The sequence below is a fragment of the Pelodiscus sinensis genome, chromosome 1, assembly GCF_049634645.1.
Source record: "Pelodiscus sinensis isolate JC-2024 chromosome 1, ASM4963464v1, whole genome shotgun sequence".
NCBI classification, from domain to species: Eukaryota; Metazoa; Chordata; order Testudines; family Trionychidae; genus Pelodiscus; species Pelodiscus sinensis.
The window spans coordinates 190,164,695-190,178,409 of NC_134711.1; the positions used below are offsets into that span (position 1 = coordinate 190,164,695).

General features: G+C 41.1%; 1 protein-coding gene across 1 annotated transcript in view; it reads left to right on the forward strand.

The window, feature by feature from the left end:
* Positions 1 to 13,715, forward strand: part of UMODL1 (uromodulin like 1) — an 83,255-nt gene that overhangs the window by 22,305 nt on the left and 47,235 nt on the right. Inside the window, exons 6-9 of the mRNA XM_075912204.1 lie at positions 1,157 to 1,297; positions 3,537 to 3,791; positions 7,933 to 8,045; positions 12,856 to 13,075. Coding sequence (XP_075768319.1) covers positions 1,157 to 1,297; positions 3,537 to 3,791; positions 7,933 to 8,045; positions 12,856 to 13,075 — 729 coding nt within the window. The remainder of the gene's footprint in view (positions 1 to 1,156; positions 1,298 to 3,536; positions 3,792 to 7,932; positions 8,046 to 12,855; positions 13,076 to 13,715) is intronic.

Genomic DNA, 13,715 nt, shown 5'->3' on the forward strand with positions numbered 1-13,715 from the left:
TTGAGTACACTAAAGTACATGGCTCCATCAACGGAGCCATGTAGTTTAGACGTACCCTTGTTCACAAGTATAGCCACTTACAGCTCCCGTCAGTCACAGTTTCCTGTTCCTGGCCAGTGAGAGCTGCAGGAAATGGTGGCCTGGCCTGCGCTACTTCCTGCAGCTCCCATTGGCAGGGAATGGAAAACCACAGTGAATGGGAGCTATGAGTGGCTGTACCTGCAGATGCGCAGATAAAGTATCTGGCAGCCCACCGGGGGCTAACCCTGGTGAACTGCACCTGGCCTGCTGGCCATGTATTGCCCACCCTTGCTCTAGCTATCAAAACTTTGCTATTTAAGTATCAGAAGATTTAAAGCTACAACAAAAATACAGTATGAACCACTACTTGGCCTAAAAATGAGATCTGAAGAATGATGCTTTAAAGACTCAATCCAACTCCCTCTGTAGTCACTAGAAAAACTTGGATTGACTTCAGTGATTCTGGTTCATGCTCTAGACTAGTAAGAAAGTAAAAATAATTTTGGAAATCATATCTTAAAAATAAATTATGGGAAAATTATAATTGGATCAAATCTAGTGCCAGGTAGGTGATAACATTGCAGCCCCAAATGGCATTCCCCTCTGGCTGAAATGCAGGGCCTGGGAGAGGTAACAATAAAAATACGATTTTTCTTTCAAGGCAACAAGCTGGAAGGGGTCAGTGTAGCAAGGACTTCATAGAGTGGGTAGTTGTGGGATGGACCTTGATGGTGAAGAGACAGAACAGAGAAGCAGCACAGAGGAAACTAGTATTCTTGTTTTTTTTTTGTTTTTTTTTTTGCATTTCCTTTAAAAATGCATGTAACTGACAGTGGGCAGATCACAGTCAATGAAAAACTTCTAAAGTCAAACTTCTTTCCATAATTTACAGATACATTTGCTTGCTTGTGGGATTAGCTTTGACAATAGCAATTCCTTTTTTCTACTGTAGGTGCTTTGAAATTGCTTGCTGGTCAGATTTTGATCTCAGTTGTGTTGGGGCAAATCCAGAATAACTCCTGTGGAGTTGCTCCTGCTTTAACCTGCTGTAATTGTGCTCCTGGTCTAGCCTTACCCTGTGCTGCTGTCAAGATACTTGTAAAGTTTTTGTCTTAACCTGTGTTGCTCTCCTTAGATGTAAATGAATGTTCCCATGCTGAACTCAATGCCTGTTCCAGATCAGAGCTTTGCATAAATTTAGAAGGCTATTATAAGTGCATCTGGGAACATGAATACATGGACGGGAATTCTAGCCAGCTACAGAAAGAATGTAAAGGTAGGAAGCATGGGCCTGATTCTCAGAAGTCTAAAGAATGTTCTGATCTACTTTAAAGGGCTCTGTGCCATCAAAGGAGTTCTGGAGCCCGCTGTGCTCTCTCTCCTTTGTGGTGGGGAGCAGAAGATGGCACAGGAGCTGCCTGTTAACTATTTCACTGCTGATGGTTTTAATACCAAACCATTTCCCATAACTAGACAATTGCCCAAATTGTTCCATCTGCTAAGGTCTCTAGCTTTAACCTGAGATAACTTCTTTGATTCAGTCATACATTATTAGTACATATCCTCAGGTTCCTGTGAAAATACAAATATGTGTAAATGCATTGTGCATACTAAAAGTCCACTTGTAATTTCAACTGCCTTCAGTATTTGGTATGGTCCTAAACCTTTTTGCAGTGTTAACCGTAAACTGTTAAACTGTTGCTAGGTTCCATGTCAGACATAGTGGCAATTCAGTGATGGGTAAAATTATTCCTTATGGCACAATTCAGAAAAGCATTTAAACATGTTTAGATGCCACTGACATCAGTGGAACTAGTCATGTGCTTAAAGATAAACATATCACTTAGTGTTCTTAGGATCAGCACCTTAGCAAATGGAGTGGTTCCAGTTCCTATTTATATTACTTACATTGCATTAGTTTAATCTTGTCAGCTTTTGCAAGTGTGGATGATGTTTAATTTGGATTTGTTTTGCTAGTAATGTCTAATTGCATAATAGTGCCCTTCCTTAATATGACTCTGACTCTACTCCAAGTTCATTCTATGATCCAGATAGAACTAGAGATTGTTCTGTTGATTTACTTATAGCAACAGATAACAAATCCACTGATTCAGAATGCCAGAAATAACCTTGGATATTAATTTATATTTCTTGATTTTAAGTTCATCACCAATCCCCTCTGTCCTGAAGGCTGTTGGAGTTACAATGTCTGTAGTGCCATCTGAGGGATAATCTTAAGAATGGCCTCCAATAGATTAGCATTTTTATTATCCAGTTTAATTCTTTCACTTGAGCAGTATCAGCCTTATTAAAAATCTTCCCCTTTCTTTCTATACACAGGGGAGAGTTTTAAGAGGTGACCTTTTGTCTAGTTTGTTGAGACTCTCAGTTATTATGACTTTCACCCTCGTATTTGTCCTCCACTTGCAATTGAACATGAAATGATAGACATGAAATCAGTCTTTTTAGAGAAATAGGCATTAAGTCTTTGGCCTCAAGGATTTGTAAATATATCTATCTACTAGGCCACTGGCTTGAATGATAGGGAACAAGTCCTTTCCATTGAAACAGTTAACCACATTATTTGGTTAAAAAAACAAACCTTTGATTCCCTTTTTCTTAGTAAGTTTTATCAGTACAAAAAGAACTGAAATTATGACCGACTGATGTCACAGTATTCTGTTCTGCATGAAAACTGGGATCCAAGCTCTGCTCTCGTTTACACTGCCCTGATGGGTAGCATTTGTAGAGTCCTGCAAATCCATGGATATCTGCTTTATATTTACAGGTATTCGCATCTGTGGATGCGGATATCCACTACTCATTTTTTGCAGATACAGATGCAAATGTGGATACCAATCCACATTTCTAGAACCCTGCAAATCTGTGGATATCCGCTTTGTATCCATGGCTCATTTTTGCAGATGTGGATACTAATTTTATATCCATGCAGGGATTTAAGCATTTGGCTGAGGAAGTACATTGGATAAATAAATAAATAAAGACTATATACATATAGGGAAATAGAGGGTTAGGTGTAATATCTTTTATATGTCAGTCAAACAAGTGTCTTACTGGATAAGTATCTATTTAATCAGTCACAAATCCTGAGGCAGAAAAGGAAAACAAATTGTAAACGTATAAAAGCTTCAGGGGGGTAGCCAAGTTAGTCAGTACAGAAAACAAACAAACAAAAACAAATGGTCTGATAGCACTTTATAGACTAACAAAACATGTAGATGGTATCATGAGCTTTCATGATACCATCTACATGTTTTGTTAGTCTATAAAGTGCTATCATACCATTTGTTGTAAATGTATATTTAATGGTTCCAGTTGGAGCTATTTGTGGATTAGGATACTACTAAAAATGAAAGAATCTGGCAATTTATTCTGAGATGAGCAATTTCACTCTGTTGATCAAAATAGTTTAGATATGTAATGGATGTGGAGTACATTGTTGCTTAGAAAAAACATTCCTTTTACTTTGATGATAATCTCCTCTGCTATCATAGATCTGTCTGCAATTAGAGACCACCGAATCGTCAACGTTACCAGCAGCAGTTTTGAAGTATCTTGGAGTGTAAATTCTACTTTGAACCATACATTTCAAGTACAAGTGTACAAGGGTCAAGAGTTGCTTGCAAGTATGGAGACTACAGAAATGGAAATGGATATATCTGAGCTGGAAGCAGGAATAAAATACACAGTGAAGATCAGCTATGAAGCTTGTGGAAAGAACATTATCTCCTATAAAAATGTCAAAACTGGTAAATATCACCTTAGAAATGTTGCATTTTTTGCCATATCTGTATCCTATAATGATTTACCATGATGCTTTCAAGACTTTACCTGAAGTTTTCTTCCACTCACACATGCACTTTTCCCCTTTTCTCAATGCTAGTGTAACTCATGCTATTTTTTAGCTGGGAAGGTTTGGTGACGAAAGTGCTGTCAACATGCAGAAGTTGCCAAAAGTAAAAACTGTTCAGACTAGTTTTTCCGCCTCCCATTGTTGACATTTCCCGGCCACATTGCTAGCACCCTGTTGACAGACACAGCAAAGTAATGTGGCAAAGTATCCCACAATGCAATGTTGTGGGAAGGCAGAGCTGATCCCTGTACTTCCCTCGTAGCTCTGTGTACTCTCTGTGCTGAGGAATGTCAAAACAGCACAGCAGTCTCTCCAGCCCTCCACATGCAGCAGCAGTCTGCCTGCCACTGTGTTCCTAATACAGAGCAGAACAGAAGCAGTGCAATCATTTGCTCGTTGTTTGTTCTCCGAAGGGAGCAACTCACTCAGCTGTTAGATACTTCCCAGAGCTTTGAAAGGGGAGAGGCGCATGCCTGCAGGGTAGCAGAGATCACAAAACACTGAGCAGAGCCATCAGGGTAGGCATTGTGGGATACTGCCAGAAGCCAGTTCTTTCAAAAAAACAAACAACAGAGTCCACACTGACTCTTTGTCAACAAGAAAGAGAAGGAGGAAGACAGAAGTCTCTTGCAGGGGTGGAAGTTTTTTTTATTGCCAAAACTGGGTGATTTTTCCGACAAAAGTCGTATTGCAGTGTAATCACTCTCACAGTTTTATTGCCAAAAGACAGTTTTTGGTGACAAAGCATGCCAGTGTAGACAAAGCCTCAGATAACCAGCCAGAAGGCTTATACTGAGATATGTGGCTGTTTTGTTACACAGCTGGTAAAGTGAAGCATTTGATTAATGACTTAGGCAATTAGATAAATAAATCAAATCTGGAACGTGACGTTGTGAATTAGGCCATGCTGTCAGCAATACTCTTTTTCCCAGTCAAGATTAATTTTGGGGGAGGTCCTGCTTTTATCTGAGTTAGAGCTGGGTTGTGAGAGGAACAAGGAAGTAAAGTGATTTAATTATGTCTAAATCAGAGGCTTCTCTGAGAATATTATTAACTGACACAACTGCTTGAGGGAAAACCATATTTTGGTGACCCAATTTGTAGCAAATCAGGATTGAATTACATTGGCAAGAGCTATAAATTTGAATCCACATCTGCGTCTGCATAAGTGACCTGCAGATATAATGTGGATATCTGCAGTTTTCCAGGGTTCTAGATACAAAATTTGAATCCACATCTGTATCTGCAAAAATGAGCCATGGATATCCTCACCCACACCTGTGGCTATAAAGCAGACACCCATGAGTTTGCAGGGATCTATGTATATTTTTATAAGGAAGCTTGCAGGTGCTCTGCTATATTTTGGCTAGTTCCATCAACTCAGCCAAAGCTGCTGTCCCATTACTTTCATGTGCATCAAACACCCTCCGAAATTTTAACAAGATACAATTTCTCTTTTTGAATGAGGTCAGTATTTGCAGTTATCTGAGTTAAAGAGCCTTATCATCTAAGGCAGTGTTTCTCAACCAGTGGTACGAGTACCCTTAAGGGTACTCAAGAGAAGTCTGGGGGGTATGTCAACACAACTGAAACTTGGAGAAAACTGAATTTTTGATTTAAGCTTTGCAGTGCTTTATTATTTTTGTATTTTATACACCCAAAAATTTCATTGTCCACCCAGCTATGATTAAGTTGTTTAAACAAATGTGTTGCAATCTTAGAAAAAAAAATTTGTGTCTGAAAACTGTAGGTCCTGGGGGTACTTATAATATTTTTTGGGGGGGAAAAGGGGTACTTTATAAAAAAAAATGGTTGAGAAACTCTGATCTAAGGCATAAGCTGATCCTTGATTGGAGTGAAGAAGAAATTTCCCGCATGATAAAGCATTACATATTTTTCTGCATCAACCTATAGGTGTTATACCAGGCTCTGAGGTATCCAACACTGGCCAGTTTTGGACGTAGGATATTAAGTAGACCATGGGTCTACTGAAGTTTTTTTGTTCTCTTGGTCTAAAATTATTTCCTGAGACCCATCATGGCTTCTTAAATCCATCACTAAAAATCAGAGCCAGACAGGGGTCAACAATTCATTTTCATGATCACTTCCAAAGTTTCCGAATTTTATTTTGTTTCATATTGGAATGAGGACAAAACCTTTGGAATATTTTCACAAAATGGAAGTGTGTTGAAAAGATCAATTTTTGATTCTTCTTGCTCTAGTTCTGATCAGAGAGTCCCCTGGATCTCCGGAACCTTTTAAGCAAAAAGCTTTGTCAAACATCTTTGAAAAACATTTGGGTTTTGATAAAAGAGCAAATTTAATCAGAAATATTCCAACTTTTTCTAAGTAAAATATGTACTTACAGCCATTGCCATTGTAATGACGTTGCTAGTCACTTTTTGTAGGATTCTTCCCCTTAATCAGCTAAGAAATTACATTGATTTGACCCTAGAAGGAGCTACTTCCCTTATCTCTTTCAGAGGAGAAAATAGAGGTTATAAGGGCCGAAGAAATATAGATACATAAATCAGATAAAAAGGCGAAGCCACTGAAAAAGAAAGAAGTGTTAGCTAGAGACTGGAAGTATCTATCTTACAGGGCAAAGCAGTTACTATAGGCAAGGGATAGGCAATAATTTTTGAAGGGGGACCACGCCAAGATTTTGGAAATGGTCAAGGGCTGTATGCTTCCATGATATTAATGGCAGTGATATGGGGTTTGGGATGGAGGTTGGGTGCAGAAGGGAGCTTGCAGTAAGAGATTGCGGTGCAGGAGGGTATATGGGGTCTGGGAGGGAGTTTGGGTGAAGGAGGCAGTTGTAATTGGGGGCATGGGACTGGGGTGCAGGAATTCGGGTTATGACCTAGGACAGGAGGGGGATTGTGACCTGGGGTAGAGGACTGGGATGCCGGAGAGGAAGCAGGGGTTTGGGTTGTGACCTAAGGCAGGAGGAGGTTGTGACCTGGGGCAGAGGATTAGGGTGCAGGGTCTGGGAAGGGGTATGGATTCAGGAGGGGGCCAGAGGGTTGGGGGAGGGAGGAGCTCTGGCTGGGACACTTAACTGGGTGACTCCCTGCTAGTAGCAGCAAGTTTCTCAGGCAGCCTCCTTGCCTTCCTCATCCCCACACAGGCTGCAGGGGCCATGTTCATCTGTGAATAAGAGCCCGAGGAGAGGGATGCTTCGTGCACTGCCTGTTCTTCAAATAGGCAGCTCCTATTGGCCAGAGGCCAGCCAAAGGGATTATGCTGGGGTCGGTGGCAGTGCCTGAAGCCTCTCTCCACCCCTCACAGCTGTGAAACACAAATGGCTGGAGTGGCATGCAGGGTGGTGGGGCGGGCAAGCAGGGAATCTGCATGAGGCTCCCTGCTGCATCTGTGGTCCAGATCTGGTCCATGGGCCACATTTTGCCCAGATCTGCTATTGGCTCTGACGCTGCTAATTTCAGATAGTACACTGTACGTGAAAACAATTATTGTTTGTTAGGCAGTGGAATCTTAGAAATATTGTTAATACTACACAGTATAATTTCCTAAAATAACTTGTAATGACCTGATAGGAACCCAGACCTGGATTTAAAAATACATTGGAGAATTTCTAAGTGCTTGCCTCAATCTGTAGAAGATTGGTACATAATAGAAAATTGGCTCTAGTTTCTTCTTTAGCATTAACCCCAAAGAAATATAGTTGTCCATTTATTTTTGTACTCATTTTAGGCTATTGGACAGATAATCTCACCTTCAGCACTAAGTATCTCTCCAATTATATTTTATTTCCCCCCTCGGCCCATTCCATATGGTTACTTTTCTACATAGATCTTCACTGATTTGTGGGATAGATGGGTCTAAAACAACTTGGATACAAATTCTAGATCAAACTTCTCATATCATGGGTTACTACAAAACAGATCTGAAATCTCCTAAATGTTAGGTGTTAAAATCTGAACTCTCCCAAATCTCAGAGTGTTTCGATTCAGTTTTGATCAAATCATTTCATCTTCACCTTTATCAGTATATTTTAATATTGTCTCTTATAGATGCCCAGATATTTGGCGTTACAATAAAGATCTTAAATTATAACTTCACTGAACATTTCCTCAACATCAGTAGCACAGAATATCAAGAATTTTCAAGACTGTTGCTCACAGAGGTAACACTAAGATATATGTGTGTAATTGTTTTAAACTAGGGATTTACTTAATGTCTCAGAGAAGCTTGTTTGGTAAAAATCCTCAAGACATTTCTTTGGACCTTCACTTACAACTGAAAGAAAAGCTGTTGGTAAAATAAAAAAGCAATTCAGGGCCCTCACCTGGTTACCACTGTAAATCAATGGCAATTTTTCCTTTCAGAGGAGTGAAGGAAAAACAGTGATGCAGCGGGGTCTTGTCTACTTCAGATTTTTATGTTGATAATGAACCTGTTGCAAGCTGATCTGCGGATTTTTAATGGATCTGTGAAATGATCACCGTTTCTTTGAGTAATGTTTTCAGCAGTTTTTCACCTATTCTCAGAGCTCTTTCTCCTTTTTTTTTTTGTAAAAAAAGCAAATATGATTCTAGGCTGTATCAACAGGTGTGTTGTAAGCAAAACTCGTGAAGTCATTCTGCCGCTCTACTCTGCACTAGTTAGGCCTCAGCTGGAGTACTGTGTCCAGTTCTGGGCGCCACATTTCAAGAAAGATGTGGAGAAATTGGAAAGGGTACAGAAAAGAGCGACAAGAATGATTAAAGGTCTAGAGAACATGACCTATGAAGCCAGGCTTCATGAACTGGGCTTGTTTAGTTTGGAAAAAAGAAGATTAAGGGGGGACATGATAGCGGTTTTCAAATATCTAAAAGGGTGTCACAAGGAGGAAGGAGAAAATTTGTTCCTCTTGGTTTCTGAGGACAGGACAAGGAGTAATGGGCTTAAAATGCAGCAAGGGAGGTTTAGATTGGACATTAGGAAAAAATTCCTAACTGTCAGGGTGGTCAAATATTGGAATAAATTGCCAAGGGAGGTGGTGGAATCTCCCTCGCTGGAGATATTTAAGAACAGGTTAGATAGACATCTGTCAGGGATGGTGTAGACAGAGCTTGGTCCTGCCTTGAGGGCAGGGGGCTGGACTCGATGACCTCTCGAGGTCCCTTCCAGTCCTATGATTCTATGATTCCTTTAAACAGAGGTGGCTGGTTCAGTCTATAACTAGTGAGTGGGCTGCATGAGTGGCCTCCTTCGTCTCGGTGGGTTGAATGATTTCCCACCACTGGATTTCAATCTACTGCCCATGGCTCATTGGAGTTCCACCTGTGGCCTGCGTACCCCCTCTCTGCCCCTTTCCCCCATACCTCTTGCTCACTGGGGCACCAGAACCCTGCATTTCCGACTTCTCCTCCGACTTCTCCCAACACTTTTGGAGCACCACAAATCGTCTGATTTGCACTCTGTATCCGCTCCTACCTCTCCCTCCCAGAGCTTGAACAGCCACGAACAGCTGATTTGTGGTGCTCAAACTCTGGGAGGGCAGGAGAGGGGTGGGGACGGAGTGCAACTCAGGTGATTTGTGGTGGTCTGAAAGTGCTGGGAGGGAGAAGAAGTATGAAGTGCAGGGCTCCAGTGTCCCAGTGTGTGAATGGCACGTGAAAGAGGGTTGTAGACAGGAGGTGTGTGGGCCACAGGTGGAACAGGACACAGGTTGCCCACTACTGGTCTGTAACCTCATTAGATATTCACATACTGCATGGCAATACCGCATGCCATGAATCAAAGGTGGTGTTAATTCATAAGTCATGAGATATGAAATAAATAGGCCTGAGCCATATGAAGTTTGGATACAGACAGGGACTTCCACAAAGTATGGGGAGTTTCAGCTGGGATATTCTGGTTTAGTTCCATTTTACACAGGTAGACCCTCATTAAGAAGTTCAGATCTAAATCCAAGCTCAGAATTTCCCAAAACTAAATGGGGCTTGGGCCCATTTGTACATATAAAGTTCAAAAAAGACTGAAAATGAAAAGATTGGAAACACAGGACCACATTTTCAAAGGAAGACATAATAGATACATTTGCTTACCTAAATGGACTTTTACTCATGCAAAATGGGTAATTGCTTGCATAAGTGCAAGATACAGGTTTCTGTGGCTATATTCCACCCTTGATAGGGAGAGGCATTTTGGTGGTTCTGTCTGTCGGATTCAAACAGCAAAATATTTTCAGCAACATCCAAAGCCATACAAAAATCAGAACTCAGACTAGTCAAGTACCATATTTTCACACTTATAACCCGTGGGTTATATGCGTTTTTACAAACCCCGCACCCCCTCCCCCAGCGGGGTATACTCGGGTTCGGGGTATACAAATATTTTTAAACTCACTTGGTGAGTTCCTGCGCAGCCTCCAGCCTCTGGCCCGGGGAGCACTCATCCCCCTGTTTCCTGCGCAGCCTGCAGGAACCCCCCCAGCACCGTAAATTAATGAATATACCCCCCAGCACAGAAAAGTCTTGTATACGCTGTGGGTTATACTTGTGCGAGGGGTATACAAGATTTTTTTTTATTCAATTTGGAAAAATCGCAGGGTATATTCGGGTGCAGGGTGTATTCACTAAAATACCGTAATTTGCTCAGATTCATGACCATTTTGGATGCACCTTAGGCTAGGTCTACTCTATTGGGTTTTATTGGAAAAAGCTACACAAATTGCACTCCACAATTTGTGTAGCTTTTCCGATTGTTTTTTCAGAAGAGGCTTTTCCGCCATTTGGCCCCGTCTAGATGAGGCCAAATGGTGGAAAAGCCCCCTCTTTTGGAGGAGGCCTTATTCCCTGTGAAACGAGGAATACAGAGCTTCCCGAAAGAACGTGTTTGCTCTTCCATGAAAAAAAGTGGAAGAGCTAGTGCGTTCCCTAGATGTTCCCCCCGCAGTGTAGTCATAGCCTAAGTTTGGTTTGAGCAAACCTTAACTGCTTTATGGTATCTTATAAGTTACAGTTTAAGGCTAAAAGAGAACCCCAGAGATCCAGTCCAGTGTTTCTCAACAACCAGTCCATGGACTGGTGCTGGTCTCTGAGGTCCCCTTAATGCAGTTTAGGAAGGCAGCAAGGCAATCCCAGGTATCAACAATAGTGGAGAAACACTGATCTAGTCTGAATTCCTACTCAGCACCTGCTAACCTCACATTGTAACTCAAAGCAAAAATATTCAGGCTCATGCAGAAATCAAAGGCTGAAAAGCACCTGAAAGGCAAATCTGGTAACTTTAGCAGAACTCTAACATTGCCTTTAGTGCATTAGACTCGTCCCTCCTGTAACTCTATTAGCTTAGTATATACATCCACTTACCTCATTGCTGGGAAAGCATAACATATTTGTGTGTTGGCTTTCAGACAATTCACCCAAATAAAACTGGTTTATATAAGCTATCCACGTTTTGAGAAGTCAGTTGTTTTTTCTTGTCTCTGTGTCCAATTTCTTTGTAGTTGGATTCCACTGCAGTTGTTTTGGGACTGTGTGTTTCAAATAAACTACAGTCTGTGAGGGCTTCAGTCTGGTTACATAGGACTGAACAGGTGAACTAGGAACAAACCAGGAGATAAGAGCTCTAGAATTGTCCCATATTGGCATCAAAAGTTTAATGGACATGAAGTCACTGAGACACATTCAAATTTTGTGCAAGTGAGTTCAAGGCTAATGAAGTTAGTGGATTCTGTTCATTTGAGCCAGGGTTTCATTTGGTCTCTAGCATCATTTTCATTAGACGTGACTTTTTTTGAATGGGCCTAAGTTCCATTTTCAAGTTACCTAGGTGCCTTGATCTCACTGAAAGTCAATGAATCAATGAAACTTAGGCTACTAAGCACCGGAATGACTTCTGGAAATGGGACTTAGGGTTCTAAATCATTTAGGAGCTTTAACTTTTCTTTTTTTTTTTTGCTCTAGTTCAGTTTCAGATTGGAGAACAGCTCCTATCCTTGGGACCAGAGGGCTCAGTACAGAACTCAGGGAAAGGATAGGAAGATGGATTTATGTCACTTGTGCACACTCTGATCCCAACACCTGTTGGGAGTTAATTTGACCTTAGCTGTATCTTAGAGATATCTCAAAGTTGCTCTAATTGGGGATCAATCCAGTAGTTTTCACAGCAGGTGCCAGCCATCTCCTTCTCCTCAATATGCCCATGACCTGGTTCTTATTCTTGGGGGAACAAAGGAGGTTGGTTATGGAAGCTGGCTACACTGGCCCAAAGGCACCAAGCATTTCCCTATGCCAGGGGAATCCCTACCTGGCCACCTGGACCAGAGCCTGGGGTGACACATAATGGGGTGGGGTATGTCACATGACCCCTACAATTTGTTGCTAGGCTTGTACTGAACATGCTCAATAACACTGCTGAAGCAGGCATGGGTCATACTTCATGGTTGCTGAGGAGTTGGCCCAGAATCTGAAATGTTCTTTGAATCATCTCTGCCCTTATTGCCACCTATCAAATCTCTGAGGGCTTTATTCTTATTTACACTGTGGCCCTTCGCACTGATCTGGCAGAGCAAGTAGGTCTTAAGGTAGATATAAATTACATTGACTCCCAAATTAAAGCTCCTTTACAGTGCCAGAGTGCTGCAAAAATAAGCCCTCGTGTAAATGAGAATTATGCTTCAGAATTAGTGCTTGACAGCAAGGGCATTTACACAGAAGGAGGTACATATCGTAGCTATGAAATCTCTTACTGGACACTACAAATATACAAAATGTATTGATTCTTTGTCATTAATTCACATTATGGCCTTCCACTATATTGGGAGTGTATTAGACCCAGATGAATTACTCATTTTTGTGATTTGTATCACAGACTGGACAATGGTTTGCTATAAATGGTGTATATAGGATAATAAAATAGAGACAGCATAAATATTAATTACATTTCTAATGTGCTGCTTGAATTGTGTCCTTACTGTATTATCAATATTTTGCTCATTTTTTCAGATTGAAAACTCATTTCCACCAAATATTTCTATGTTGTACAAAACTGGGAAGCTGAAGGTGCAAATTGAGTCCCTGAAAGCTGGAAGTATCATTGTGAGACTTAGAATCACCATACAGGATCCTGAGTTTCCAATAGACGTGTCCACATTTGCTCCTATGCTTTCTTCTCTGTATAGAAGCTCAGTGTTTTTGATTGATCAGCAGAGCTCCTCAATTGAAGGTAGATTTTTTTAAAATATTATTTTCATAACTTTCAATAGCATTTGCACTCTTGTCAAAAATATTTTACATAGAAATAAGGTCCAGTATTAAACTGACAGCAATAGTATTGTAAGGAAAATAGTGAAATCAGACCTCTCTTCACAGGCTTAGAACCAGAATGGCCTCTTGTAACTCTTTGCCCCTTGGCCCGCATGGCTAGGCATGGTGGGTGTCTCGTGTCCATGTGGGGATCTTCTCACTGTTTATGGTATCTGAGTCCTGAAGAGGGAATGAGTGGAGCCTGAATTAGCAGTTTCCATCCTTCCTCCTCTGCTTTGTGGAATGCTAGAAGGTTGCCATCTAGGGGTAGTTGAGGATAGTGAGTGGATTACTTTGGAGATGTGAAACACATATCCCCTCTGGAATACTATATGTTCAAGGCTGCTGCTGCTAAGAACATAAGAATGGCTGAACTGGGTCAGATCAAAGGTCCATCTAACTCAGTATCCTATCTTCTGACAGTGGGAAATATCACAAGACCCAGAGAGAATGAACAGAACAAGTAATCATCAGGTGATCCATCTCCAGTCACCCATTCCCAGCTTCTGAAAAATAGAAGCCAGGGACATTATCCCTGTCTATCCTGGTTAACAGCTGTC